The following is a 27397-nucleotide window of genomic DNA, read 5'->3' as shown; positions in this document are numbered from 1 at the left end:
AACATACTCCTGCTGTTCCTTTCGCACGAGTTACATTGCACTGGGGCAAAGTCATTTAAAGGGTTCCTTCCATGTACTGCGAGACAGACGCAAAGAAAAGAGGGTCACTTCAGCAGGACATGGGGTGCTGTGGTGTTGTATGTAATTTTTGTACAAGCTGAGAAAGATATGCCGGTGCCAGGTTGTGAAGTGTTTTCACAGTCAGTAAAAGAATCATGTATTGGTTCGACCTCTTGCTTATAAAAGGTGGTGAAATAGTCACCTGGAGCAAGGAACTTCAGACCAGCACAAGCTCTTGACCTGTATCAAAGTGTACATGAGCTGCAGTAGAAAAGAGCTTCAAGCACTATGTGATGGGTTTTAACAGCTGTTTTAGAATACAAGACCCCTCCCCCACTAGGTTTTCCACATTATCTTGGGCGCTTCTGTAATCTGAAACCGATTGGATTGTTATTGACATGGTTTTATTGAGAGGGCCTGTGTCTTGTAATATGTGTGACCAATATAAATGGAAATATTGTTGCTCACAGACTGGATTTGATCATTTTATCTTTGATTTAAAAATAAAATAAAAAATTATATATATATATATATATATATATATATATATATATATATATATATATATATATATATATATATATATATATATATATAAATTTATTTATTTATTGATTGTTGGCCCTGTTGTGCGAATCAAGAGTTATAATGACTTTCTACAGTTTACATACTGTTTGATTTTATAGCCATAAAAACCAGGCAGGCAAACTGACTTGTCAAATGCAGAATCCCAGTGGACTGGGCACACAGATATCGGCTCTTGAGCCTAGCATGACTTCAGAGACAGGTTAAAGCTGTTTGGGTGCGTTCTGTGTTCTGTGTAGAGCTGCTACAGTCAGTGCCTTGTGTACTGATAATCGCAATATCTAAAGACTTATTATTCCACAGTGTTGTCTGGGAGGCTGTTTTGCTTGTGATGATTGGAGGTGAGATAGTTGTGGGCATTGTTTTCTACCCTTGATATTGTTAAAGGTGATACATGCAGCCGGGTGTATGGCCACAAGCTGAACTAGAACGATGAAAAGAGAAGTGTTTTTGTTTGATTGAAATAAGTCCTGCATAACTGCAGTGGAGACAGGTTATATGTTACATACTGAAGGCTGCCTATAACTGAACATGCCTTGCATGGCTAAGGGCAGTAGTTGTGCATCATGTATATTCTTTTATATTTCAGTATTGCCCCTTTTACTGTAATTGACGAAGTAAGTGTTGCAATGACTTTTGGCTCTTGTTCATGCACAGTACTGGTGAGTTTGGGTCGATTTCAGCCTTTTTATTTATATAGCCAACTCCATCTCCAAACAGCAGCTGTTTACAGATGCGTAAGAGCAGTTATACAGAAACCATGCTGTAGCCTGCGTTATCCCAGCAAGCCTGTACAAAACTGGTCTTGTTCTACAGTACCATCTGCCAGCAAAAGGAAAGTGGAGTCAGTAATTTACTCGGTTGATCTCTTGACAGACCTGCTTATTGCTACAGCTAGAAATCAATAAATAATAAAAACACAATATTCTCTTTTCATTTTAATTTCATTGTGGAACTCATATTTTCCTTTCATACAGCAGTTGTGGGGTTTTGTCTCCCTCCCACCCATCCTCGCAGGTTGCAGTTTCTTAGAAACAGACTCTGAAATGAGGATCTGAGTTCTCTTGCAATCATGTTATTACACAAGCTTTATCTACATCCTCCTGACAGACAAGATTAATTGCAGCACCCTATGATAAAGCTTTAGAAGAAGAAAAAGCTGCAAAACCATTCGGCTTGTTTTTAGTTGTAACACTTGTTCCCCTGTGGTGTGTAACTCATTGAGATTCTAGGTGCAGCAATATAGTATTCTGGTGCAGCAGCAGTGCAGTGGGTGTTTTCTGCAGAGGGGATTTCCAGTGTAGTGTAATCCACAAATTTACTGAATGTTGGTGCTGTTTAGTTTTAATAGTGTGTTCTTTTTATACTCAAATATTTATATATTTCTTTCTTGTATTTGGAAAGGTCTGTGTAGACGGGGATTTTCTCAAAAAATCCGTAATGTTTTCTGTGCCGCACACACATCATGACTTTCATGAACTTGGTTAAAACAGACCAGATTCCGAGCTCACTTCACATTTGGTTAGAAACTTGCTCCAAGTGTTTTCAGGTCACCCACTCAATCCCAAAGGCATTCAGTTTTGCAAAACCAATCCACTCTCTGATCATCTTATTATTTCAGTCGCTTTGGGGTCTGGGGGGTGAGGGTGTGCAATCAATTGTTAAACCCCAAAGGACGAGGATGACAGATTATTGCTGGAGCCAGCTACATCTTTAACAAAAGGCTTTTGGATGTGGGTGGGTGTCCGTGAATATTGAGAGGAAAACCAGTTACTGACCTCAAGGGCACGTTGCTTTTAGCTTTTAGCCTGAGTCACACCCTGCTGTTAAACTGGATTCAAGCAGGATCCCATTACTAAACAGAGTGGCATCTTTGTCAAAAAAAATTAAATAGTACTTCCCAGAATAAAAGAACATTCCCCTGTCTGACACTATAAAGAAAAAAATGGAAGCTATGTTACTTTTAAATTCTGCTGAATACAGTATTTACACAGCCATGTACCCAATGAGAAACCCTTTCAGTGATTTTAATAATTTTATGTGTGACAATTATATATATATTTTTCAATTGGCTGGCTCACTTCTAGGATCCTTTCTTCATTTAAAATGATCAGGTCTGGTGCAGTATGAGGGAGGGGTCCGGACATACTCAAGGAAAATGTGTTCATTTTGTAAAAGCAGCCGCAGCATCATGTCAAACACGCCCATGCACCCACAGTAACTGGAGTGTTTGAATAGGCGTTCGAGTGAGTAGAACTGAAACGTGACCAGGATACAACATGCTGTGATGTCATAGCCCAGTAGCTACACCCTTTGGGCACCATGCAGCAGTGGAGAAGCTCAAGCCATGATACTGTAGAACAGGCCTGGGTCTTGCTAGCCACATTTGAAGACTTTCATTTTGTGCCACAGTGGTTATCAGAAGTGGGAGAATCTCTCTCCCTCTGCTCAGATTTGGCCATTTGCAGACTGAGAGAGCCGTTACGCATGCATTTATATTTTGAAGTCTATACGTTTTAAAATATGTTGCCTCAATTTCTGCCTAAACTTCAAACCCATGCAACGTCAGAACACCAGTTGTAGTTGAGCAACAAGTTTAGCAAGGGGAACACCAAGAAATAGCTGGACAGTCTCGCATCGTGCATTGTCCTGTCATAAATAAGCAGTCGCAAACACACCTTTCTAAACAAAATCAAAATTTAATATTAGTACAGGAAAATCTAAATGAATATTCATACAAGGAGCATAATGAACTGTACGCTGTACAGTGTGTGACCATGGAAGTCCACCCCACATGACCAGAAAGGGAAGTGGTGGGGGTGGGGTGGGGTGGGGTGGGGTGGGGTGGGGTGGGGGAGTGCCTCGGACCTATATTTTTATATGCAGTCTTTTAGGTTGCCCAGGTCAAGGAAAGGGGGCCACTGAAAAGCATTGGCATTGATGTGGAAAGGTTATTAAACTTTATTATTATTATTATTATTATTATTATTATTATTATTATTATTATTTGTTTATTTAGCAGACGCCTTTATCCAAGACGACTTACAGAGACTAGGGTGTGTGAACTCTGCATCAGCTGCAGAGTCACTTACAATTACATCTCACCCGAAAGACGAAGTAGTCGAAGGACATCTTCTAGCTGCACCCTTGAGTTAAATCCATCTTATGTTTGCGATTTAACGTCTGGTTTCCCTGACCCCTATTGGCAACTAGTCTTCCACCACATTAGCAAGTTACTTTAGGCAAAGTAGTCCCATTACTGCTAACATTATTGTGTGAAACCAGTCTTAAGTGTGCAGTAAAAGGAGTGGACCTTCCAGTGGAGTCAAACTGAATCACAGGTTTCTCCCACAACGCCTCGTACTGATTTTTAAAACTGTGTGTAAACATCTTTGCTTTAGAATCGTCTCTGTGGTTTTTACCCAAGTGTGTTTCCTCTTAGTTGAGCTTTTATATCGTACTGCTTGTGTTACAACACACTATTGCAGAAGGGACTCTTGCTGTATTAAATCCAGTGCTGTTTAATTATCTCTTCCATCAAGCAGCAGAGTTTAGTTCTGTGGTAATGCTGTTTTAATGTGACCCCATCTCCCTAAAACATTTCATTGATCGCTATTTGTTTAACTTGTTTTTGACCGGTCTGTTGCATGCTTTACTGAGCTTTACCTCCTACCTTCCTGTTTGCGCTGCACTTAGGTCTTTGCACAATCAGAATTGGTGCAGACGACTCGGGAAGCAAAAGGGGCATTTCACACCTTGGGTTGCAGGCTTAGTTGTTTGTTCAATATTGCTGCACACTGCATTTTTTTTGCATCTGTTGATTTAAAAATAAATAAATGAGCAAGATTGTATGTGAAAGTTCCTCATGAGAGGCGCACCATTGGGAAAGTGTAGATAGGGTGTCAGCAGGGTTCTCTGGAAATGAATCGTTCCACCCTAAAAAGACTGGGTATGACGAGAGGGGCTGTCTCAGGTACAGTATTTTGACTTGTGACATTCACAAAAAGTCACATCCCTAATTTTTATAGGGAAAGAAAAAGTTTGTAATAATTGATGACAGCATGAAATAATACATTAAAATACCCATCTGGTTTTGCAACATAACCAGCATAGCAACAGGATAAAACAGGAAGAGAAACTGTTTGTACAACTTGCTTGAGAATGGAGTCGTTCTTCTAAGGACGTGACAGCAGTTGTAAACACAACCTAAGAGCTGTTTTAGACCATCTCTAGATGGCTGCCTCAAGCGGCTCTCCAAAACCACCACAGTTCAAGAATCGCAAGACCTTCTCAACGTGGCTTCCCACATAGCTGGCAGATGAATCATACAAATGCTAGTAACCCAGAAGAAATATCTCATGCAAACAGAACAAAAATGAAACCGAATCACCCAACAAATTACTTGGATAGTTCAGCCCCCAACCACCACAAGTGTCCTATCCACAAGTAAGAACTACAAAAATCCAGTTTCTATTTCAAGAGTTTCTCCATACCTGCTTTTCCTTGGGGCCCCATCTACTGTATACACCATTACCTAGTTGATTGATTAATTCTGGAGTAGCCTCAAATAGTAACAGAAAATAATAGTTTTGGACTTCGGCCCTTCTGTTGCGCCCTATAGCGCCGGTTCGAGTCCAGGCTATTCCATTGACGACCGTGGACAGGAGCTCCCAGGGGGCGGTGCACAATTGGCCGAACGCCACCCGGGGGAGGGCTTATGTCGGCCAGGGTGTCCTCGGCTCACCGCACACCAGCGACCCCTGTGGTCTGGCTGGGTGCCTGCGGGCTTGCCTGTAAGCTGCCCAGAGCTGCCTTGTCCTCTGACGCTGTAGTTCCGAGGTGGCTGCACGGTGAGTCTGCAGTGTGTAAAAAAGTGGTCTTCTGACGGCACACGTTTCGGAGGACAGCATGTGTTCATCTTCACCCCTCCCAAGTCAGCGTAGGGGTGGTAGCGGTGAGTTGAGCCTAAAAATAATTTGACATTCTAAATTGGGAGAAAAAATAAAAATAATTGGTGACTACTACATTTATATATATAAAAAAATAAGACGACGTTGTGTCTATCCACTGTGGCTTTGGTTAACTGCAAACTTTTAAATACCATTGCATTCTACTTAAATACACGACACATGGCTTAATGTAGGATTTAATAACACTCGGCAAGCCTCTCGGGCAATTGCAGCTTGTGATTACCTGTCTGGCTCTCTTGTGCAGAGTCAAAGTGCAGTTGTTTTCTGGTCACCATGGTGCAAGACAACTGTAATTGTAGTTATTTAAAAAGCAGGGCAGTGCCAGTGGAACTAGTTTCATTTATGTGGGTAGAAGAGGAGGCCACTTGATTGGAAATAAATCCCTTTTAAAGACACAGTCTTCATTTCTAAATCACAGAAAGAGTTATTATTTATTTCTGATGTTTTTCTATATAGGCTTATTCACAACCCCCCCCCCCCCCCCCCATGAAATGTTTTTGAGCAGTAAAAAATTTAAATACAGATCCTAGCCATGATAAAATAACAGGTTAGTTAATAACTACTGTTAGTGGGGTTTTTTTTGTACACGTGTACCAATGTTCAGTGACTGTTCCAGCAGCTTTGAAATCGTCGTGCTGTACTTTGTGTGCCCAACATTCATTTTATTGTTCTTTTATCAGATGGCTATTATTAATGTGCCTATGATGCACATTCTTGGGATAAAGGTGTGTAAATACACCTACTCTGATCACAGTGCATCATGTTTCTGTTGCTGCAGGGAGTGCTTTGCTAAAGTCTTCAAAAAATAGAGAGGCTGTTTTGAATTGGAATGTAAATCAAATTGTAATTCCTGATTGACAGCCTTTGTTTTGGATCATGCATTTTGTTGCCTCCATCTACTATATTAATTTTCATAAGAGCCCTAAAGCCAAAGGTACAATTACAATGATTTAGGATTGTCTGCACAATGCACTTCTTGCACCCAATGCATTGCAGTGAGTTGATTTGCACAAGCAGGTACTACACAATAGGCACATGCTCTATGGCAGGGCTTGCAACTGGCACGAACTCTGCACCAGGTCATGCGCTTCAGGTGCCCGCACAGCATGAATAAGTCACACTTGAGTCTACAGGTTTCCTAAAAGGAGTTGTTCATACAGCTATAAAGGAGGGAAAAATATATACTTAAAACAAACTCCTGGCTCCTGATCATTTCAATAATATACTGATTTAAGGGTAGTTTTGAAACCTAGCACTGGATGCATGGCTAGTGTTAGTTTCAAGCCAAGCTGTGGAGCACCACGTTTTCAGTTTTGTTTAACTAGTGTGCATAACGTTGTGTCGGTGCATTAATACTACACTCAGGAGACCTGCGGCACAATGATAATGGGATGGAATGGCCTCTACAATTCCCTCTATATTGGATGCTATCATGGAAAATCGCAGGTCCTGTGTGATTTTTGTAGTGTCATGAGTGACACAGCTGCACTATATGCAGGTCTTTTGCTAAGGAAATGTGTCATGATGACTTGATTTTACAATTTATTCCAAAGCAATTTATTGTGATTTAAAGCAAGTTTTATAATAGTTTTAAAATAAAACTTAAGAACAGTTTGCAGAAGCAAAAGGTTTTGAAAGTAGCCCATTGTTCTCTTCATTGCGCTATTGTGATCAATGAAACTCATTATTGTTGGTTACTTAACACCATGCATTGCAAGGCAGATATGTTTAGTAAATTGGAGCACAAGCTTTTCAGATAGTCAAGCCTTTTCCGTTGTGGTTTTTGAGCAGCTTTTTCAGTTGTGTTCCTGAGCTTTCATGTATAGGCTATCTGTCTACCACCTCGTGCATGGCTCTGCAGTGCACCAACAAGGAGATTCATGCAGGCATCCTGTTAGGTGTATCATCCGTACTCAAGTCATTTCCTGTTGCCTCAATACACTTTGTGTGTGTGCTGACAGATTTTAAGAAGAAATGAATAGAGGCTATGTGACGGTTCATCGTGTGTCACGCGCACACACACATGAAAAAAATCCATGAGTGACGACAGACCTACCCACTGAGGGACGAACAATGTGATATAAAAGGTATGCAGAGAGGGTCAAATGCAATCAACTGAGATTGGTGTTCTGTTAAATGTAGCACAAATTGTGTTAGTGCTCAAGTGAAGTGCATGCAATTGGTTCGCATTCAGTTATTGGGTTGAGACAGTTTTTGCCTACAGAGTACAATTATGGGTTGTGCAGGAACATAACAAAGGTGGAACATAATTGAAAATTCTAGTATTTTTCTTTAGCTCTTTTCTTTCCTCCGGAGACCCCTATACTTTATTCACCTCGGCACCTATGCAGCAATTAGCAGTAATTTCTGTGTCTGTGAAACACGCGGTAACAGCATTGAAAGCGAAAATGAATTAAATGAACGGTACAGGGTTTTAACATGCAGTTTTAATAATGTTTAAGCACTCCTACAGCAAAGAGCAACGGTGGCTTGTAATACCTAAATCGGTAATACAAACTGTAATTCACTCTCAATAGAGTTCACCATGAGAACAACGTGTCTAATTAGAGACCTCTCTTGTGGAGCCGTTTTTAGTGTTGGTGACTCTATTGCGCTTGCTGTCTAGAAAGCCATGGAGACACAGAACTGTTTAAGAATACTTGATTCTGGCTGGTTTCTATATAGAAGGTTCTGACGTGGTTGAAGTCGTTTTTTTATTTATTTTTAAACCCAAATTCCCCCTTGCTCTTTGAAATACCACATTGTGCTCTCAGCGTGATAGCAGTCGGCAGAAATGCAGAGTTGGTATTGGGATTCTTTGGACCACTTGCATTGGAAAAATTATACCTGTGGGATCATTTTACTTTAGCCTACTAACAGAATGATCGCAGAAACTGGATGAATGTGAAACGTTTTTTTTTCACTGCCTTTTGAGGGGAGTGCTGTATTGGTGAATTTCCTATTGAAATATTGAGTGGCACTGTGACTGTACAGTAATAGCAGCAGCACATACTTAATACTGTACGGTATTTTTATTAATGCGACTGCTGTTTCGAATGCAGTTATCCGCACTGACTGTACTGGGTCTGCTGGCTGCTCTGCACTGCAGGCTGCTATAACTCAATTTAATGGTGAGCTCAATCCGGTCTGCTCTGATCTCATCATGAACTCCATTACATCCTGGCATGCAGTCTAGACTGGCGCTGGATTTCAATTCCAGAATCTGCTGTGGGAGGAGAAACGCACACTACTGGTGCACAGTATTGCTGGGCAGGCCAGTTGTGGGCTCATTTAAAGAGGTCCACTAAAGCCAGGAATAAGGCTTGCGCTAGTGGTCTTTTCCAGTCTTCACTTTCTTTGTTTCCTGGTGCAATGCCTTTCCCCTCTGGAGGCCTGGAATCGGATCACAAGTGAAACGAGTTTGCTGGTCAAATCCTAGCAGCGCTTGCATATTAATCCACACCACCAAATAGGCACTTTTTTTTTTTTCCCATGTAAAGTTAAATAATTTCACTTAATCTTTGCATGTGCTAACAGATGGGTATGCAATTCAAGCAAATGTTCAAAGTCATAAAGGTGTGCTGCACACCAAACACAGTTTTAAAAGTCTGTTTCAGTACTTCACTGCACATTACTGTAGCTGGAGTCGCTCTCATCTGACTTAATTGGGGCATTATTCGGTTAGAATGATTGGTGCAAAAATCATCAGTACAGAATGGGGCTGGGGGGTCCAGTTAAAAAAAAAAAAAAATATATATATATATATATATATATATATATATATATATATATATATATATATATATATATATATATATATATATATTGAAACGGTTTAAATAAGCCATGTACTGTACTACTTCAGAATATAAATCTAATATAAATGCATTGATATTATACATGGTAATATTCTCTGCTCTGCATTTGACTTCATTTCTTTCCTACGCGTGATTAATGCATTATTAGATCTTGAATTATTAATGTTGTTCTTAAGGGAATGGGTGAGTTCTTTGAATTCAAGAAACCCAAAAGGGATTAGTCTGCAGCATCAGAGCATTTTTCTTTAGATGGGAAGACTTTCAGTATTCATAGAAATAGAACATGTTAAAATCCTGCTGATTTTTACCCTGATCTCGTTTAAGTCAGGGCTGACGAAAGCTTAATTTTTTTCCCTCTTGCACTGTGGTTATTGATTATTTGCCTTCCCCCTCTAAGTGCAGTATATTTATATTGCTGTATTATTTTATATGTTCATGAGCAGAAGAGCTGCTATTAAAATGTCTTGATGTCAAAGCTGTGGGTGAAGGCATGATCATTTTAATTGCAGCTCTTTCAGAGCCTACTGAACACAAAATGGGATCCCTAGCACATCAGCAGGAATACTGTAAACAGCAACAACATGATCGCAGGGACACTGTAGTGACTTCATAACTGTCCTTTTATTTTACTGCAGTAATCGTTTTAATCATTTTGGAGAATGTTAAATCAGTGTCAAGCTACAGCACCCTCATAACATGTATCAAACAAACGTGGAGGTTCTGTAAGCTGTAGCCTAGTCTTTTCCTGTAAGATATATATTCGATTGGGGCTGTTTTTGAATAATTTGCATGCATTAGTTATAGTAATTACAGTTCATTGCTTCAGGACTCTGTCTGTGGCCTTTATCTACCATCTGTGTGTTTTGGTTTTCATGTCTGTCTGTATTGCAGCTTGTGGCTGGCCTGTCAAATTCACTGTGGCTTCTCACCAACTCTCCTGTCCTGCGATAGCCTGAATCGGGTAGCTTTTATAAACCACATGGGTCATGTTTCACAACTTTGTGTAGTGTCTTTTAGCAATTTCTGTTGATATACTGTAGCGTAATATCTACATTATTATTTATTTATTTGATTTATTTCTTTATTTATTCAAATATCACAGTGCAAAGTATCGCATTATAAAATATCACATTACAAGTTATCACATTACAGAATATCATACAGATAAGAGCAGTTATGAAAGTACAGTAAGATCAAATAAGAGCAAAATAAAGAATACAGTAAGGTATAAGTAAGAAAGCTTGACTAAGAGCAGTTATAACTTATAGTAAATATTTGAGTGTGATAAATGGATCAGAATGATTTCCCAATAAGAGCAAATACAAAAAACATGAGGACTGTTACCTATGAGTAAAATCAAATACAAGATACAGTTGCTGTGTATATAAAGAGCTGTATGGAAATGAAATAAATAATTCACAGTGCAGGTCAACATGAGCATTATGATTATTTGCACGTACCATAAAATAAAGTTCTTGTATCTAATCCAGTAGTTTTGGGGGATTTTTCACAATAAGGAAATATTACTCTTCCAAGCCCTTATTGGCTAGCTTCCAACTGGATGGCTCCGTATTGATCAATCGGCATCTTAATTGTCTGCCATGGATTTGTTTTTTGGCACAGTGAGTACTGCCAGCTGAGACTCCCAAGCACCCAGGATTGCTCTGCAGCAGAGGGCTGGTGCTGCCAGTGATGTACAGCAGCAGATTCATCCATTCTTTCTGGTTCATCTTCATGAGCATCGTTTGTGACCGCAGCATGTCTCCTGATGGAGTCTGACCATTTCTGCGTGATTGCTTGTCAGCACATAGGCACAGTTGGATTTGGCTGTCTGCAGTTTTGCTGCAAAGTTCCCTACCCTTTTTACAAAATGCAAATATGTCTTAACTGCAGCAACCCCCACCCCCATTTACTTTCATTACCTGTTTTTAGAGATTCGGAGTGAGCTTTACTTCAGTTTAAAAAGAAGCTGGGTTTCTTCATTCTTTTAAATGTATTAACAGGAACTTCCTGTTTTTAAATGTTTTCTGGTTTTAAAACAGAAATATGTAATGGGGAAACAAGTGTAAACTTAAATTGCACTTTATATTGATGGTATAAAGCTCTCCAGTAAGAAGCTGTATTTTCGTGTACAGTAAGTGTATCCAGGTCAATGAAGAACAAGAAAGCATTCCGTGTCTTGTCTGGCTTTTCCTCAAATGTTTTAAAATGTAAACTTGGCTAACTGCATTATCTCTCCATTCCTTGCATGACTTGCCACAATTATCCTTTTTTAAAAGGACAATCTTCTTTGTGACCCGCGCACTGAAAATATATTTCTGCAGTCTGTTTTGTTCTTGTACGATGGCTGCTAATCCCCATGCACAGACTTGAATGAACCCAGAGTGCTGACGTGTACATTTTGTGGCTATGTCCTTAGAAAAGTACTTCTGGGTAAAGATGATGCATGCAATCATGACAGATTGTTGTTACTGCCGGTAAAATAACTTTTTTCATTGCGCTTTTATCAACATCTATTTAACTTGCAGAAGGCATTATAATAGTGCATTTTGTGTTTCTGTACTGCTGTGTGGTTTGTTTTGATTTAAGTGAAACTATTTTTGGTGAAGCAATGCATACATGTGCAAGTGTGGATCTATTGACATTGGTTTTCATAAACCCCAAATAAGCACTTATCTTGGGCAGTACCTAAGCTAACATTAGATAGTCCAAGATTAATTACATCATGGGACTGTAAAACTTAACAGTATGAACTTATTAAGCTGCACTAAAATGCTCCTCTGCTTCCAGTCCTGAAGTACGTGTGCATTTATATTCCCATCTATCGAAACCAATGTTGATATTGAACTGTTTAATTCTCACAGTGCAATATTAACCTGTCATCCCTAGCATTTCAGCATGTTCAATTAAAGAAGCTTCCTTATTCTTATCAAATATTACATTGTGAGGGACTCCGAGTTGATAAAGGTTCCTTCGTTTCTTGAAACCCCCCCCCCCCGCCGTCACAATTGCCATCTTTTTAAAGGAATACTATCAGGCAGCCACCACTGTTTTTAAACATTATCTGTAGGTTTCTTATCAGAAATATGACCTAATGTTGATGCACTTTAGATTAAGTGTATCATTATCTGGCTCTAAACAGCTTCACAATATGCTGCTGTAGTTTTGTGTTTACCAACATAAAATAAAAGGATACAGCTGGCTGCTGTGCTTGGCACTGGATATTTTGTGACTAATTAGATTTATATATGCATAATAATGTGAGATCGGAACGACCAGGCTATTTACTGCAATGCATGATATTGGATTAAATGTGCAGTATGCAAGACTTTGTATTGGTAATTCGTGATTCTGTAAGTGTACAAAATAGTGCAAAAATATTATCACTACCTGAAATGTAATCCGTTCAGAATGTGTACATGTCTTTGATAGTGATGCAATGTAAACCATGCATAAATGTTGTACAAGATAAATAACAGAGAAGAGTTTCTGTCCTTCCCTTAATAGGTAATATGATGGGGTGCCATATTCATCCCAGCACTAGTAGAACGTTACTTTATTGATATTTTTTGCTTGTTTGTACTGCAACTGGCACAGCACAATGCAACTTGCACACCATCTTGCACTTTTACATGCGCACATACTCCAGTGAGGAGGATTTAGCTCTGGATGGTTTCATGTGTCTTCTGTTGTGCAGAAGGCTGGTGGCAGCTGTTTGCAGAGATTAGCCATGGACCTTACCCTTGTAAATAGCAACCACGCTGACTGACTATTGTACTTTAGTCAGATAGAACACGTGGGGATTGATAAGCAAATCCAGTAATTACACTGACATTAAAGTGCAAGTGAAGGGTTCCTGCTTTTTCAATTTCTTTCTTTGTTTTTCCTTGCACAGGGGCTTGCTGTATGAAATATTGACATTTGAGGATCTGTCTGTGCTGTAGTTATTTCCTAGAACAGTAAGGAGACACAACCTGGACATGCTTCTCCTTTTTAGCTCATGAGGCCAGCAGTCCGAAATATAATATGATATGTATTGCATTATTTTCCAGGAAATGGCGTATTTTGTCAAGCACAGAGCAAGGAAGAAAACGGGTAGTTAATTAGACTAACCAGGAAATTGGTGATTTAAACTATGCCCTTTTTCAGAGACAGGAACACCTGTTTATAAACTGCTGTATCATGCTTTAGGGAAGGCTGGGGTAATAACCATGAGGCTACACTGCCTCACTTCCCTCTGTTTGCTTCCTTATCCCTGCAAATTCCGTGACGTAACATTTGAACAAATGAAACCCGCAAAAGGCCTTGTGCATATTTATTTCATTAGACTTGTCATAAAAAAAGCAATAAGAGAAGTAATCCCATTGATGGTGATGGCCAGCAGTATCGGAGTAATGCTGTTGTCATCTAGAAAATGAAATGGAAAGGAAGCAGTGGAATTGCCTGAAACTGTGTCATACAGTTTACAGCTACATTCAGCATGAGAGCTCATCTGCAGTGCAGTCTGCCAGGGCTAGACGTGGGTAACCTCTGAATACATTAGTAAACCCCTTCGAACTATGGTAGATAGTTATTGTTACATTTTTTCCCCCCCTAAGCAGGTAACATGCCAGTGATTTGAGCCTGGCCAGTGAGTATACTGCCTCTTGTGGATTTCACCAATACTCAAACTACTGTGTTGACTTTCTTTTTCATCTGACAACCAGAGTAAGCGGTTTCGACAGTGTAGGCAAAGATTTATATTTGATATTTATTCCAGCGCTTATGCCTGAGCAGGCTCCACTGTCGAGAGTGGCAGCTGGCCTGCGGCACACTTGGCTGAGCAGACGTTTCGAGAATGGAAAGTGATGTTCCAGCGCACAGCTGTGAGCCTGCTCAGTTCTCAGAGCAAGCAGGCAAGCTTCATGAGCTTAGAGCCGTCCTAAAAAGGAGAGTCTTGGTTCAGTCCTGGACCTTGGTTGCCTACTGGTATTGCAGCGACTTACAGTAAACACTGCTACAGCAGCTGGCTCGCGGCCTGCAGCCAATAGACAAAAGGACTGGATTTTAGCATTAAGAAATTAAATCGCACTGAAACCTGTTGAGGGATCGTGTTAAGTCTCGACCCAGGGGGTATCCGAATGGTCGTTACCCAGTCGACTTCCATCCAGCGGAGTTGAGTTTAAAAGATGCTTCAGTTTAGTTTGCTGCTGCTTTAGCCGCGCACTGCACAACATGCTGTGTTCATACAAATGATCACAGTTCAGTGCCTCATTAATCAATACAATTATCTGCAATGGCAGGCAATGCTTTCTACCCTTTACCATCACTTGAGTGCAAACAGCAGTTCATTTCAAATGCTGTACCGCCCACACAACGCACATGCTGTAACGCACAAACCATTAGAGAATCATTAAAGCTTAACAGAGAAAAAACAAGACTCAATACTCTGTCAAACATCACCCTTTCTATTTGACCCAGCAGAGCATGCTTTCAGACACCCACTGTAACAGAAAACCCCTACAAATCTTCTGAGCAGCCTACTTCTAAAATAAATTCTAAACAAATCTTGTGCTGTACACCAAGTTTTCCTATATATTTCTTTCTGTATTTTAAAACGGGTACAGGTAATTCTCAGTGGCCTGTCCTCTCATTCACCAAAGCACAGACCGCTAACCTCTAAATTCATCTTGGTTTGCTTTACTGACCCATTCTATCAAGTCATGGGTCGAAGTGCTACTGTAAATATGATGCTGCCCAACCAGAGGCCCTGATAGAGCAGATCGGACCCCCTCCTGATTTATAATGTTGAGGAGCCTTATCTTGTACTTACTTGAGTGACGGCATTAACTGTAGAAGCTTTTGACTTTTTCAGTAATTTCTGGCTTGATTTTACTGTTCAACATGGGACAAACAGGAACTGTTCCCTCTGTGACCGTTGATTCGCTCTGTACATGCTTGTGTTGCAGTGACTCTGGACACTCGTGGCTTGACTTGCAAACGAGCACCAGGAGGTGAAATGTGTTTGTCAGTTTAAATAATGTAGAAGTGAGGGCAATTAGGCCTTTTATTCAGCGACGCTTCCATCTCTGCCTTGCTTCATTGTGTGACAAAGGTATTTAAAAATATACAAAGAAAAAAAGGGTGCAGGGTGTGATCTCATTGATTAATGAGCAGGGGTTCAAATCAATATATTTGGGCAGTTCACACATGAGGACCATTACTCATTTAACACTAAAGCTTTGTATGTCAACATATACATGGTTTATATAGGGGAGGTCATCTCACTTAGTAAAGTGTCCTTGGAATATGGACCTGCAAAAGAAAACTCAACTTGAAATTAGAGCAGCAGTCCCCTCCAGTAGCATGGGAAAGAGAGACTCCATTGAGAAGTGGAAGACTGCAGCTCATTCGTTGTGAAGGATTCCTTCCCATTGAGGAAGGATATTGTGACGCCTCTATTTCCTCTGAAAGACCCCAAGTGGTTTTATTCTGTGTGGGGGTTTTAGTAGTTCTGTAGGTACTATAACATGCTGGCCTCTGGCTTGAAGGTCAAAAGCTCAGTACTGGCTTGTGAGCTATAGCTGTAAAAATGCTGGACCAATACTTTAGCTTTTTACATACCCAAAGCTAGTAGAAGTAAACGTAGTAATCCTGTATTGTGAAACCTGGATTCGCTGCCTCCACTGTAATGACTATTGTATGAATTTTGTAGAGTATTTTATGCATATAATACTTTTGTTAATGCACTTACGAACTTCAGCTGTTCAATTTAGAAAATTCCCTGTACTTGTACATTTCTGGAAATCAGTGCATACGTGTGCCTCTGGAGTCTTTGTAATTTGATATTGGTTTTTAAAATATATACATACGGAAAACGATATGCAATTGGCTGTCCATCCATTATTGTGTTGGTAAACTTCCTTTTCCCCGGCTCCCTATGAAGACCATATTATTCCCAAATGAGTCCAAGTGGTGGTGTCTTGGTATGAGGTTCAGTGCACAGTGCTGTTACTGCGGCTGGGTAACACATTGCTTTGTCTTCTCTTGCCAGGTTTTAAATGAGGAGTGCGACCAGAACTGGTACAAGGCAGAACTCAACGGGAAAGACGGCTTCATTCCTAAGAACTACATCGAAATGAAAGCTCACCCGTAAGTGACTGAACTCTCTCTTACAGCCGTTTCTTACTGGAGACGGCACTAGCTGGAACGTTTGTTTACTTGACGTGGTGTCTTAGAAGTTTTTATCTTAGAATTCTGATTGAGTGTATCAACTTCAGTTCAGTCTTTCTATAATGCAAAATGTTTTTTTTTTGTAACTTTTTACAACCAGCTTTCTTTTTAGTACTGCTTCTGAGCGTTATTAAAGTCTGTCTCTTGCTCAGAGACCATCCTAACCTGAGAACGCTTCAGGCTTTACCAAGCTGGCATTATTTTTGCAGTCCTCACATTGTCTCCTTGGGGTCTGGGCAGTTCCCTTCCTGTGTAACTGGGTACATACCGAGCAGAGCGCCACTAGTTGTGAGATGCGAGTAATGGTTATCTTCCCTTGGGTTGCTTCTGTCTTTGAAGAGAGCACAGACAGTCATTGTCTCCAGCAACGTTAAGCTTAATTTAATCTCCCTTGGAACATTTTTGGACGTATTCACAACTCATTTACCCCATTGCTGAGCATACCACAATATTATTATGAGAGTAAAAAGCAAACTGCGAACGAGCTGGAAACAGCGATGGTGCATGTACAGTAAGAGGTTTTTAATAAACTAAGATTCTTTAGGATTTTTTTTTTTTTTAATGGTGTAAACGTAGCATTGTGGTAAATGCTTTGTGAATACGGCCCTTTGTGTTTTAAATTTTTACAAATGTAAATCTTTCTGTACTATAGAGAGCAGTGTGTTTTTTTTGTTTACATGGTTTGGGGGTTTTAAAAGCTCTCTGCTGTATTGCTGTTCAGATGGGATTCCCCTTATTCACTGTAGCCTGATCTTCCTCAGACTCCCTCCTTGGCGTTGGTTCCATGCTGTGCACAAGCGCACTGTCTCTCTTACTTGCAGCACGTGGAATGACGCTACTGTGGGTTCACGAGGCACATCTGGCAAGACTGTGCTGTGGGTCCTTTGGTTGTAGATTAGTTTTGCGCCACTTCTGAACAAGCACAAAGCAAATGTAGACATTTCAAATAACCCCAGAAAGTGTATCCCCTTCAGTACTTGCATATGAAATGAAAACCATGCAATATCTTACAGCAAAGGTTCTCAAACTTTGTTCTTCTCAAAAAGCTGAAGAAAAGGCAAATCTCAAACGGGAAAGAAACTGGGAAAAAATGTGTGTGGGCTTGCTGTTTCGTTTTAAATGCATTTCCCTCAAATGCATTTTTGTTTCACAGATTTGTATGACTGGAGTTTTTTGTTTTTTTTTGCATGAGATTGCAACCTCCCATAAATCATGCATAACAAAGCGAACTGAAAATGGTCCCTCTGCTTCTGCTGTGATAACACACTATAAGGGTTAATGGGTTCGGTGTATGGGGTCATCTTTATTCACAGTCCGCGAGCAGTACTTGGAAAAGGGTGGCTGCAGTAGATTGGATGATAAGTGTCCCAGCATGATAAATATTTAACAGGAGAGGGGCTCCACCGTTGTTAACACAAGTGCCCTTGCAAAAGTAATCAGCAACAGTAATTGTACAGCAGCCCAGAACTACAAAGCAGCATATGTAGATTTGTTTTATTATTTAACTGTAACTAGCAAATTTGCAATTGATGTCTGTATTTTGCCCACAATGCTGAATAAAAAGCATATTGAGAGGTTGAGCCAGGTTTATTTTAGGGGATTCTCCAAGGCAGTTTGTGTGTCAGTTTGTGGCGTAAGTCATTTTTGGTATCAGTTATCGATTGGTTATATCCAGTACGCTATTTCCCCTGCAGAGCTTTCTGGCAGTGTGGGTGTAAGATCACTTAGTAAAGTGTCCTTGGAACCCTCAAGGATACGCCTATTGGAGCGAGTGCAATGCGCCAGTATAGGGCTTGGTTATTAATGTGACCTGAAGCTTTTAGCAAGAATTAAATATTGACCCCATTACATCAGCGCTGGAGCTAATCTGAGGATCCTGTCCTCCGAATTGAGCAGATAAGCGGATGTCGTTTGTCACTGTCAGAGTGGAACGCAATGATGGGAGTGCGTGCATATCCAGCTGATCAGATATGAATCAGCGCTACTAATCAGGGCCCCCAGTCTGGAATAATAAAATACAATAAAGATTCAGGCACCTTTTTTAAAGGTCATTGTCATTCAGGGAGGGGAATATTTGTAGCTGCATTGAGAGTGGTGCTTATCTTCAAAGAGAATGTAAATTGACTCATTTATGGTTGAGCCTGATGCTGACAATGATCATGCATGCAGTTGTGAAAGATACAGTACTGTGCTTGAATTTGCCAAAAACATAAAACTGTGACTGATTTTTATGATTCTCACAGCAGAGGCTAAAAAAAATAATTTGCTATCTCTCCAAGGCATTAGACGCAAGTGCTGGGGGATGGAAGTGGAGTTTAAGCTTATGTACACTTGACTGACCCTGCCTCCTTATGATATACGAGTGACGTGAGGCGAGATATGTGCACATTGGCTGCTTATAGAGAATCTCCTATGAAAAGAAGAGCTGGACATTTTTATTTTGGCAGTAGTTTCATTTAGGGTAAAAAAATAAGATACCCATGACCACTCCTTTACCAATACTTGCTAGTTGTGTAAAATAAGGACCTATACTTTTACAAGTTATGTCAACATTACTGTGTTCCCACATTTTGTTTACAGTAGAAGTCTTGTGTGTATCCAGCGAGGCACAATGACTCTGAATTGCATCTGTAAATAAAAGAAGTAAGCACATGACAGATCTTTGAGTGTCCCTGGCTGCTTTTGGGCCATTCTGCCTCTAGCCTGTCTTTGGTTTACGTGTGTGTAGTTCAGTCCTTCATCCATACCTTCAAAAACAATCAAAGACTACAAGAAGATTCTGGTAGCGCTTTCATCAGTGCAGTTCTTGTTTGATTTCTGCAGATACATTTGAATAAAGTGGATCATTTGAATACATTTCCTTTTAACAGTATAAATATATTCTCTAACTGGACTCCGGTTTTGATGTTGTGTGTTCGTAATGGCTGGAACAAAATGAGGAAGCCTGTCCGTGTATGAAGTACAACCATTTTTTTTTCCTTCTATTTTTATCAACAGCTTTGCCAGCGCTTTATCAAACCAGGAAGTTTACCCAGCAGAGTGATGGAGCACAAATGCAAAAAAGACAATCATCATTCTCTTTTACAGTTTCACTTCTATGCAAAGTAGCAAAGCTGTCATTTTTGCATACTTATTAAAAATGTCTTTTATTAACAAGAGTTCTTTTTCATGGTCTGCTGAACGGTTGAGTCCAGCTGTAACGGCTCTTTTCTCTCTCTGTCTGTGCAGGTGGTTCTTTGGTAAAATCCCCAGAGCGAGGGCAGAGGAGATGTTGAACAAACAGAGGCACGACGGAGCATTCCTAATCCGAGAGAGCGAGAGTGCACCAGGGGACTTCTCCCTCTCAGTAAAGTACGTGTCAGAGGGAAACCTTTTACCCGCGTCCCCAACTCACCCAGCCTTCTGCACATAAAGTCCAATTGTGCCTGTAAAAAAAAATAAAAAAATACTAATAATAATAATTGATTGTAGGAAATACAGAAATTCAGAACAAGCAAAGAGCTGACAAGAAATCACATGATGCATGCACTTCCTTTAATAACAGCGTAGACAGGAGCTGTAGTGCTGTTTTGTGTTTTGCCTTATAACCAGAATGCAAGGAATAGCATTTTGGGGCAAATGGGAGCCACAGCTATATGGTACTCCACTCCACTAAACATAGCACTACCAGAGGCCATTTAAATGAGATGGGAGTTCCCGTTTAAATAGCTGCCCGTCCTAAAATAAACATTTACAATTGTATAAAAGATATTGGAAGCACACTTTTTGCTGGCTGTGATGTCTGTCTGCTGTCTAGTAATGGGAAAACACATTGAATCCAGAGCTGGGGAGTAGCAAAAGGAGAGATTCAGGAAGTTGCGCAACAGTACAGATAGCGGGCAGATGGCTCTCAGATTGCTCAAGGAAGCACATGGAGTTATTGGAAAGGACTGTAAAGTCTCGGATTACTTGGTGGTGAGCTGTGTGTAGGATTCCGTTGCATCTACAAGAAGTGTTTTGAGTTTGGTACCTAATAGCTGCAAAATGAGTTTTGAATCTATCAGGTGCCAGGAAGGAGGCGGCAGGGACTTTTTTATGGTCTTACAAATATTTGCATATTCCAAAGTATGAAATACTTTCAAGTCAGCAAGTCATGTGCTAGCCAGGCAGCCTGAATGTCAATGCAATGTGCTCTGACCATGAAACAACTTGTGCTTGACCTTCTGGATCTGCATTGGTCTGAACATTTTGGCAGTAAAAATAATGCTTAAGAACAGTGTCTTCAGACTTCTAAAGTGAATTTCAAAATGAAAGGGCACCTCATACATGTTTGTCACTTACTGCCATCTGCTGGTAATTGTGTGGAATGGTCCTGATATTTTAGCCAGCAGCTTCCAATTTAAATTTTGTTGTAAAATAATCCCTCCCCTTATTGTAATTCAGCAAGAGTGTTTGTCAGAGCTAACTGAAGATCAAACTTCACAATTTTTAATCACAAATACAATCTTAAAAGGGGCACGCAATTTACAGTGGCATGGCAGATCATTTTCTAAAGACCTTGTGCTGCACTGAGTCAGTGTTGCTTTTTTGTTTGATGTAATTTTGTCCCCCAATCCTGATGCAATTCCTTTTCATTTTGCTCCAGGTTTGGGAATGATGTCCAGCACTTCAAAGTGCTGCGTGACGGGGCTGGAAAGTATTTCCTGTGGGTGGTGAAGTTCAATTCCCTCAACGAGCTGGTCGACTATCACAGGTCCACCTCAGTGTCTCGAAACCAGCAGATATTCCTCCGTGACATTGAACAGGTCCCCCAGGTAAGGGACACCTGCCCCAGCTCCCTTTCTGAATGTGTACCACCGGCAGGCAACCAGGTGGGGAATCCGCATCTCATATACAATTTCACTGTGCGGTGGTGGGGGTCTGTTTCAATGATGTGAACAGTGGCGGTGATTCAAATATCAGCTGCACCTTAACCTTGAATTTTATTTATTAGTGATGTTAAAAAAAGAGGTCGCTAAATAACCCCAAAGTGGATAACACCAGCATAAAAGGCGTCACTATTTAGATGCACCGCTGTTAAAAATCATTCAAATAGACACCGTGTCTCTGTTCAAAAGTGTATTTTGGCAGAAGACATGGCAGAGGTGGTGGTAACGGAATGAAATGCATGCGGGGGTTGGTTTGAAAATGAGAAACGCCTGCCATAAGTGTCAGTGATTAACACTTCTGATTCCTTCAGAGACGATGAGGTGGAAATCTGTATGCTGCTGTCCAGAATTGCCCACAGGGTCATCTCTTTGGAGACTCCAATAGAATACCTACTTTCAAATCAGATCCGACTATCGGATCAACTGGGACGTGCACCTTTTATGTATTGCAGAGTACAGGTCAGGGATTCTGTAACATTGGGTCATGTAAGCGATCGTCAGTATGCACAAGTGTGTGCGCAGGTGGCAGGTGCTTCTTTTTTCCCACTAACAGTGTTATGCATGTGTGCATGTGTGTGTCCTTTTTTTTTTTTTTGTATTAAGAATTTGAATTCATAAATCAGGCTAAGATTTATGTTTGCTTTACTACATGATATTTGTTGTAATTGTAAAAACCCATTTTGCAATTTTTTTTTTTTTAACCAATTTGCCCAATAATGCCATTCCATTGGGACTTTCGTCCTTGTTTTTACAATGCATAACACAAGTAGCCCATTCTTGTAACTGTGGCTCCTGACTACAAAGACGGTGCACTTCAATTGTGATTTTATAACAGGTTAAAACCCCACTGTGTCTTCCCTGCTCTCTTGACGTTTCTTTCTCTTCCTGCAGCATCCTACGTACGTGCAGGCACTGTTTGACTTTGACCCGCAGGAGGATGGAGAGCTGGGCTTCCGTCGGGGGGATTTCATCCAGGTCCTGGATAACTCGGACCCCAACTGGTGGAAAGGCGCATGCCACAGCCAGACAGGAATGTTCCCCCGCAACTACGTCACCCCAGTAAACCGGAACATGTGAACGAAAGAAAAGGAACAGAACCCAGATACCACTGTAGAGTGGCAGCGGAAATTAACATATACTGAGAAATGTTCTCCGGAACAGCGATGAACACACTGCAGTCAGAATGGAACTGTCATTGAAAAGAAAAAAAAGAAAATGTAGAGCACCATTTAAAATAAAAGCTGAATAATTTTATCTCCTAGATTCCCACAGCTGCTCCTGCCGCCATCTGTCGTCCCTCCCCCTCCCCCCCCCCCCCCCCCACTCTCCTGTGAGTCCAAGCATGTTTTAAACTCCTTTTTAAATAGTTTCTGATCCTAACACCGTTTAAAAATCCGTGCTGTAGACTGCACCAAGTTTACATGCCAGAGGAAAAAAAAGGCCTGTCATTTGAGCTTTCCATCTTGCTGCAGACTCTTATAAAGTATAAGTTTAAAATTAACAAATATATATATGTATGTATGTTTTTGTCTCTCTTGCCTTTCTCCACAATTTGCGTGTGTAAACTATGTTCAGCTTCTTTTGAATGTCTTGTGGAAAGCTAGCTGCTCTGGAATCAATTAAATCATGAGAGTAATTGTTTTGACTATCTGACTGCTTTGGAATGCATGTTTTAAGGTATAAAAAAATCCTCTATTAAACTGTTCCATTATAGGCTTGTATTCTGTAAAGAAATCGTGCCCAGTCTGCCTTGATCTGAAATTTTTTTTTTTTTTAATGGGGGGGGGAGAGAAAAAAAAAAAGACAAGGGTGCTCTCACACAACATTTGAATTATTTATCCTGTTTTGTAAAGTTACGGTTTTGCCGTTGTGATGCAGCAGGTGGCATAGTTGTGTATATATGTAATGAATGTGAAGAAAGCACCAACTTCTGGAATGCGTCTTTATTGCAGTCCTAAGTTATTATAGCCATGCCCGCCATCAGCATTGCAGCTAGACTTCAGAAACGGCAGGAAGGTTAGGACGTAACCAGAAGCAGAAGGGGCACACAAACCAAAAGGAGAGAAGGATTTCATGAACCCAGGTCTCAACACAGATACCTGGAACAGTTTAAAAGGAGATCCTGTCCTTATGTATTTCAAGTTGGTCAGCTTTTATTAATTTCTGTATGGTCTTAAAAGGTGTACGGTTGAGCACTTTTTTTCTGATGTATTTTTGTTTTCTTAATAGTGCCTTTTTTCCCATATTTCATTTTGTTTTCCAGGAAAAAAAAAAAAAAAAGAACTCCAGGCAACTGTGTGAAACGTGTACCAGGACATATTTTTGTCTTCATTTTGGTTGTGTAGTGCGAAAAAAAATAATAATAATAATAACCCTTGTAAATAACCCTGCCTCCTGATTTTTTTTTTTTTTTTTTGGTTTTTGTTTTTTGCATTTTGTTGGATTTTATTACCAGGAAACAATTTTCCAAAAAGTTTACCTTTTTATTTAAATGTTTGCTTTCTCATACCTAAAACTCTTAATAAAACATCAAATAAGAAAGCAAGCAAGGTTTTTTTATTATTATTATTATTATTATTATTATTGTGTACAAGAATACCCAATAATACTTTTGGGAACATTTATAATGCAGTATCCCTTGGAAGTACAGTCCTATCCTTTTCATTTTTTTATGCAATAATTTGTATAAATGTTTAATAATAATTGAATTTACAAAGAGGGTTCAAGTAACTGTAACCTAGATGATGGAATGGTGCTTTCTAAATGTGAATTAGTGCAGGCCATCCTTTTAATACTGTTTTGTACATTGCTGCAGGGAGTGAGCTATTTTTTTTTTTTTTTTTTTTTTTTTTTTCCCAAACAGACGTGTTTTTTGAGTGGCCAAATGCTTTGTTAACCAGGCATCATCACACTGATTCAGAATATGGCTGGCAGTGATGGAATTTATTTTACATTTTATTTCCTAGAAATCTCCTGTGTTGGCAAAGCATCTGAATAAAGACATATAAAAATTGGGTATGTCTTTGGTCTACGTGATTTTCTAGGAAGTTGTTTGGTTTGTTCTGATAGTATCCCTAAAAGCTACCTGTGCAGTGTTCTCCTTTGGACTCAAGTCCACAGTAGTCCTATTTGTGCCCCCCTTCCCCCCCCCCCCCCCCATTGTAAATGGTTGTAAGGGTTACGTTATTTTCTTTGTTTGTGCCCAACTTCCTCATGATAAATTCCAGTCCAGTCACAGCTTGCTGTGTTTTTTCCTGCATTTCTATTTGCTTCTAGAGAAGGAAAAAAATGATTGCACAATTATCAAAAAATGTGGATACTTTTTTATTTATTTAAGAGCTTCACCCCCACCCAAAAGTTAAACAAACACCTCCTTGTTTTGAGCCATATACAGTACCTAACTTTTCAGGCCTTGCTTGGTTTTGCACAATATTTTGGGATAAGAGGTTTTTGGATTTAGAAAACATCTGTTTTCCTTCTTGAATGTTACACGCATATTTTAATAAGCTTCTTAAGTGGATTTGAGATTCATCCATTACTTAATCGTAAAAAATAACCAAACGTAATCTGATATCTCTACCCTGCAGAGATTCTTTGATTAATTTGCAGCACCTGGGAATCCACCTGATTGGGTTTCATTTTTAGGTGTTTTTCCAGAATAACCAGTGCCCATTGCTGTAAAATAATAAAATAATAAAAAAAAATAAAGAATTAAAAATCAGCCAGGTTGATGAACACACTAGCCAAAATATTTTTTTTGAAACTGAGCTTGCAAAATATTTTTAACATTTATCCTGCTTTTTGTTTTTCTGATTGGGACATCATTCTGTAAAGGTATTCGCATACAAAAAATAAATATTTTGAGGGTCTCTGTTACTTGAATACACAATGAAATGTGCACATCAAAACAATCTGATCTGGTAGCTCTCCTGTAGAATGGTAGAACATGGATATTGCATTTCTAGATGGGACTGTGCAGCCAAGGCAAGGAGTCGTCTGAATGGCCAGTTGGATGACGTGTTCACTGTTGTCCTTTATTTGCCTGTTGGTCTATTCCTTTGAGGTGCTGTTGCTTAGAAAATAATTATGTGTTCTGTTATTTAGGGTGTAAAATAAGTATTTACCAGTATCCTTATTTGAAAATTTCTTGATTATACTATACTGCTATTACACCATTTGCAGGCTGGAGATGGGTTGTTCTGTAGCCTAAAGCTCATAATATGAGCATGTGCATTGAAGCTTTTAGGTACACTGTATCACCTCATGGTTATCTAGATGCTTTAAGGCTTATCTCTACAGTGTAATAAATCACATTTCTGTGTGCCATTGATTCCCAGGTTGATACCTCCTGTAAGAAGCATTTATTCTACTATATCTTCCTACCCTCATTGCATAGTGTAGCCTTGTGAAATGCGTACAAATGAATGGATTTAGAGAGAGAGAAAAAAACATGCAAACCAATATTTAGATACATCTGTTGAACCAATCTCAATTCATTTTTTTGCTTTTCTAAAACGTGATCTGTACAGCTGCTGGATTTGCAGTGAGATGATACGGTACATTTAAAGGTCTTGCCATAAAATATATAAATAGTTTTGTATTTTATTTGCATGAGGGTTTCCTATTTTTTCTTTTCATTTTCTTTTGGGCTCAGCCTTGCTAATGTTTTGACAGTCTTAAGTGAAAGGAGACCTGCATCCTATTCTGTCTCCTCTCCCTCTCAAAATGTATTAACTGAAGTGACATTTGACACCCAGACCAGTTGATTTTATGTATTTCAGACAGATTCAAAGTCAAATTGCTTGTATATAAATACATAATAAAAAGAAAGATGCACTCACCCCTTTAATTCCTGATGCAGCATTTTGGTAAGTAGAGGATAACTGAATAAAATAAAAATACAGAACATTGTGTGTTCTTCACTATTATTATAATTATTATTTATTTCTTAGCAGACGCCCTTATCCAGGGCGACTTACAATTGTTACAAGATATCACATTATTTTTACATACAATTACCCATTTGTACAGTTAGGTTTTTACTGGAGCAATCTAGGTAAAGTACCTTGCTCAAGGGTACAGCAGCAGTGTCCTCCACCGGGGATTGAACCCACGACCCTCTGGTCAAGAGTCCAGAGCCCTAACCACTACTCCACCACTAGTTTGTTTGCATTGTCAAGCTCTCTGCCCTGTTCCATCAGGTATAAATCATCTGTGCAAGGAGCCAGTGGCACTGTGGTGTCAGCACTTGGCTCAGATGCTAGTACTGATTCAGATGAACACGTTTGCACAATATAATCGCTCTTTCCCTTCCAGTGATGTTAAAGAGATAGAAACCCATAGATTTCAAACCCATTTGCAGTGTAACGCCCTTCTACAAATTCCTTTGGCTGTAGGTTTTTCCTGCCACCACACTATAAATACACTTCCTGTGCAGCTGGTATTAGGATCCCTCTGGAACCGCACACTCACAGTCTGGGACTATGTGGGACCCTAAAACCTGTTGTGCAGGAAGAGAGTATATTGTGGTGTGGCAGGAAGTCGAGGTGAAAATAAAATATGGTAAACTCAGCAATTAAAGTGCACAATGAAAAATAAAACATAAACTTAAAAGTAGTCCCCAACGTCTCCTATAACTTATTTGGATGAAATTCAATTTAATGACGCCCAAATCTATGGGGGACTGGAAATCATTGAGACGGCAGCTTTGCACCAACTGCAGTTAGATTAGTGTAAAAACTACATATACCAGAATCCCTTATTGAAGGTCTTGGTGTCCCGCATGCGTGCTTTGTGATTAAAATGACCTTGCACACAAGATCCGCCCTTGGCAGAGCGAGCCCTT

At 39.8% G+C, this 27397-nt stretch overlaps 1 protein-coding gene across 3 annotated transcripts in view; it reads left to right on the top strand.

The window, feature by feature from the left end:
* Positions 1–24403, top strand: part of LOC117422907 (growth factor receptor-bound protein 2-like) — a 28876-nt gene extending 4473 nt beyond the window's left edge. For 2 of the 3 annotated variants that reach the window (XM_058989759.1, XM_034038148.3), the window contains 4 exons: positions 16467–16564; positions 19874–19996; positions 21270–21495; positions 22444–24403. In XM_058989759.1, coding sequence (XP_058845742.1) covers positions 16551–16564; positions 19874–19996; positions 21270–21495; positions 22444–22629 — 549 coding nt within the window. In that variant the 5' untranslated portion in view covers positions 16467–16550 and the 3' untranslated portion in view covers positions 22630–24403. The remainder of the gene's footprint in view (positions 1–16466; positions 16565–19873; positions 19997–21269; positions 21496–22443) is intronic. The other variant, XM_034038149.3, reaches the window with a different exon arrangement.
* Positions 24404–27397: the final 2994 nt, after the last annotated feature.

This window comes from Acipenser ruthenus, chromosome 17 (assembly GCF_902713425.1).
Source record: "Acipenser ruthenus chromosome 17, fAciRut3.2 maternal haplotype, whole genome shotgun sequence".
Lineage (NCBI taxonomy): Eukaryota > Metazoa > Chordata > Actinopteri > Acipenseriformes > Acipenseridae > Acipenser > Acipenser ruthenus.
Note: the sequence above shows the minus strand (reverse complement) of the source record. Positions and strands in the feature narration are given on the sequence as shown.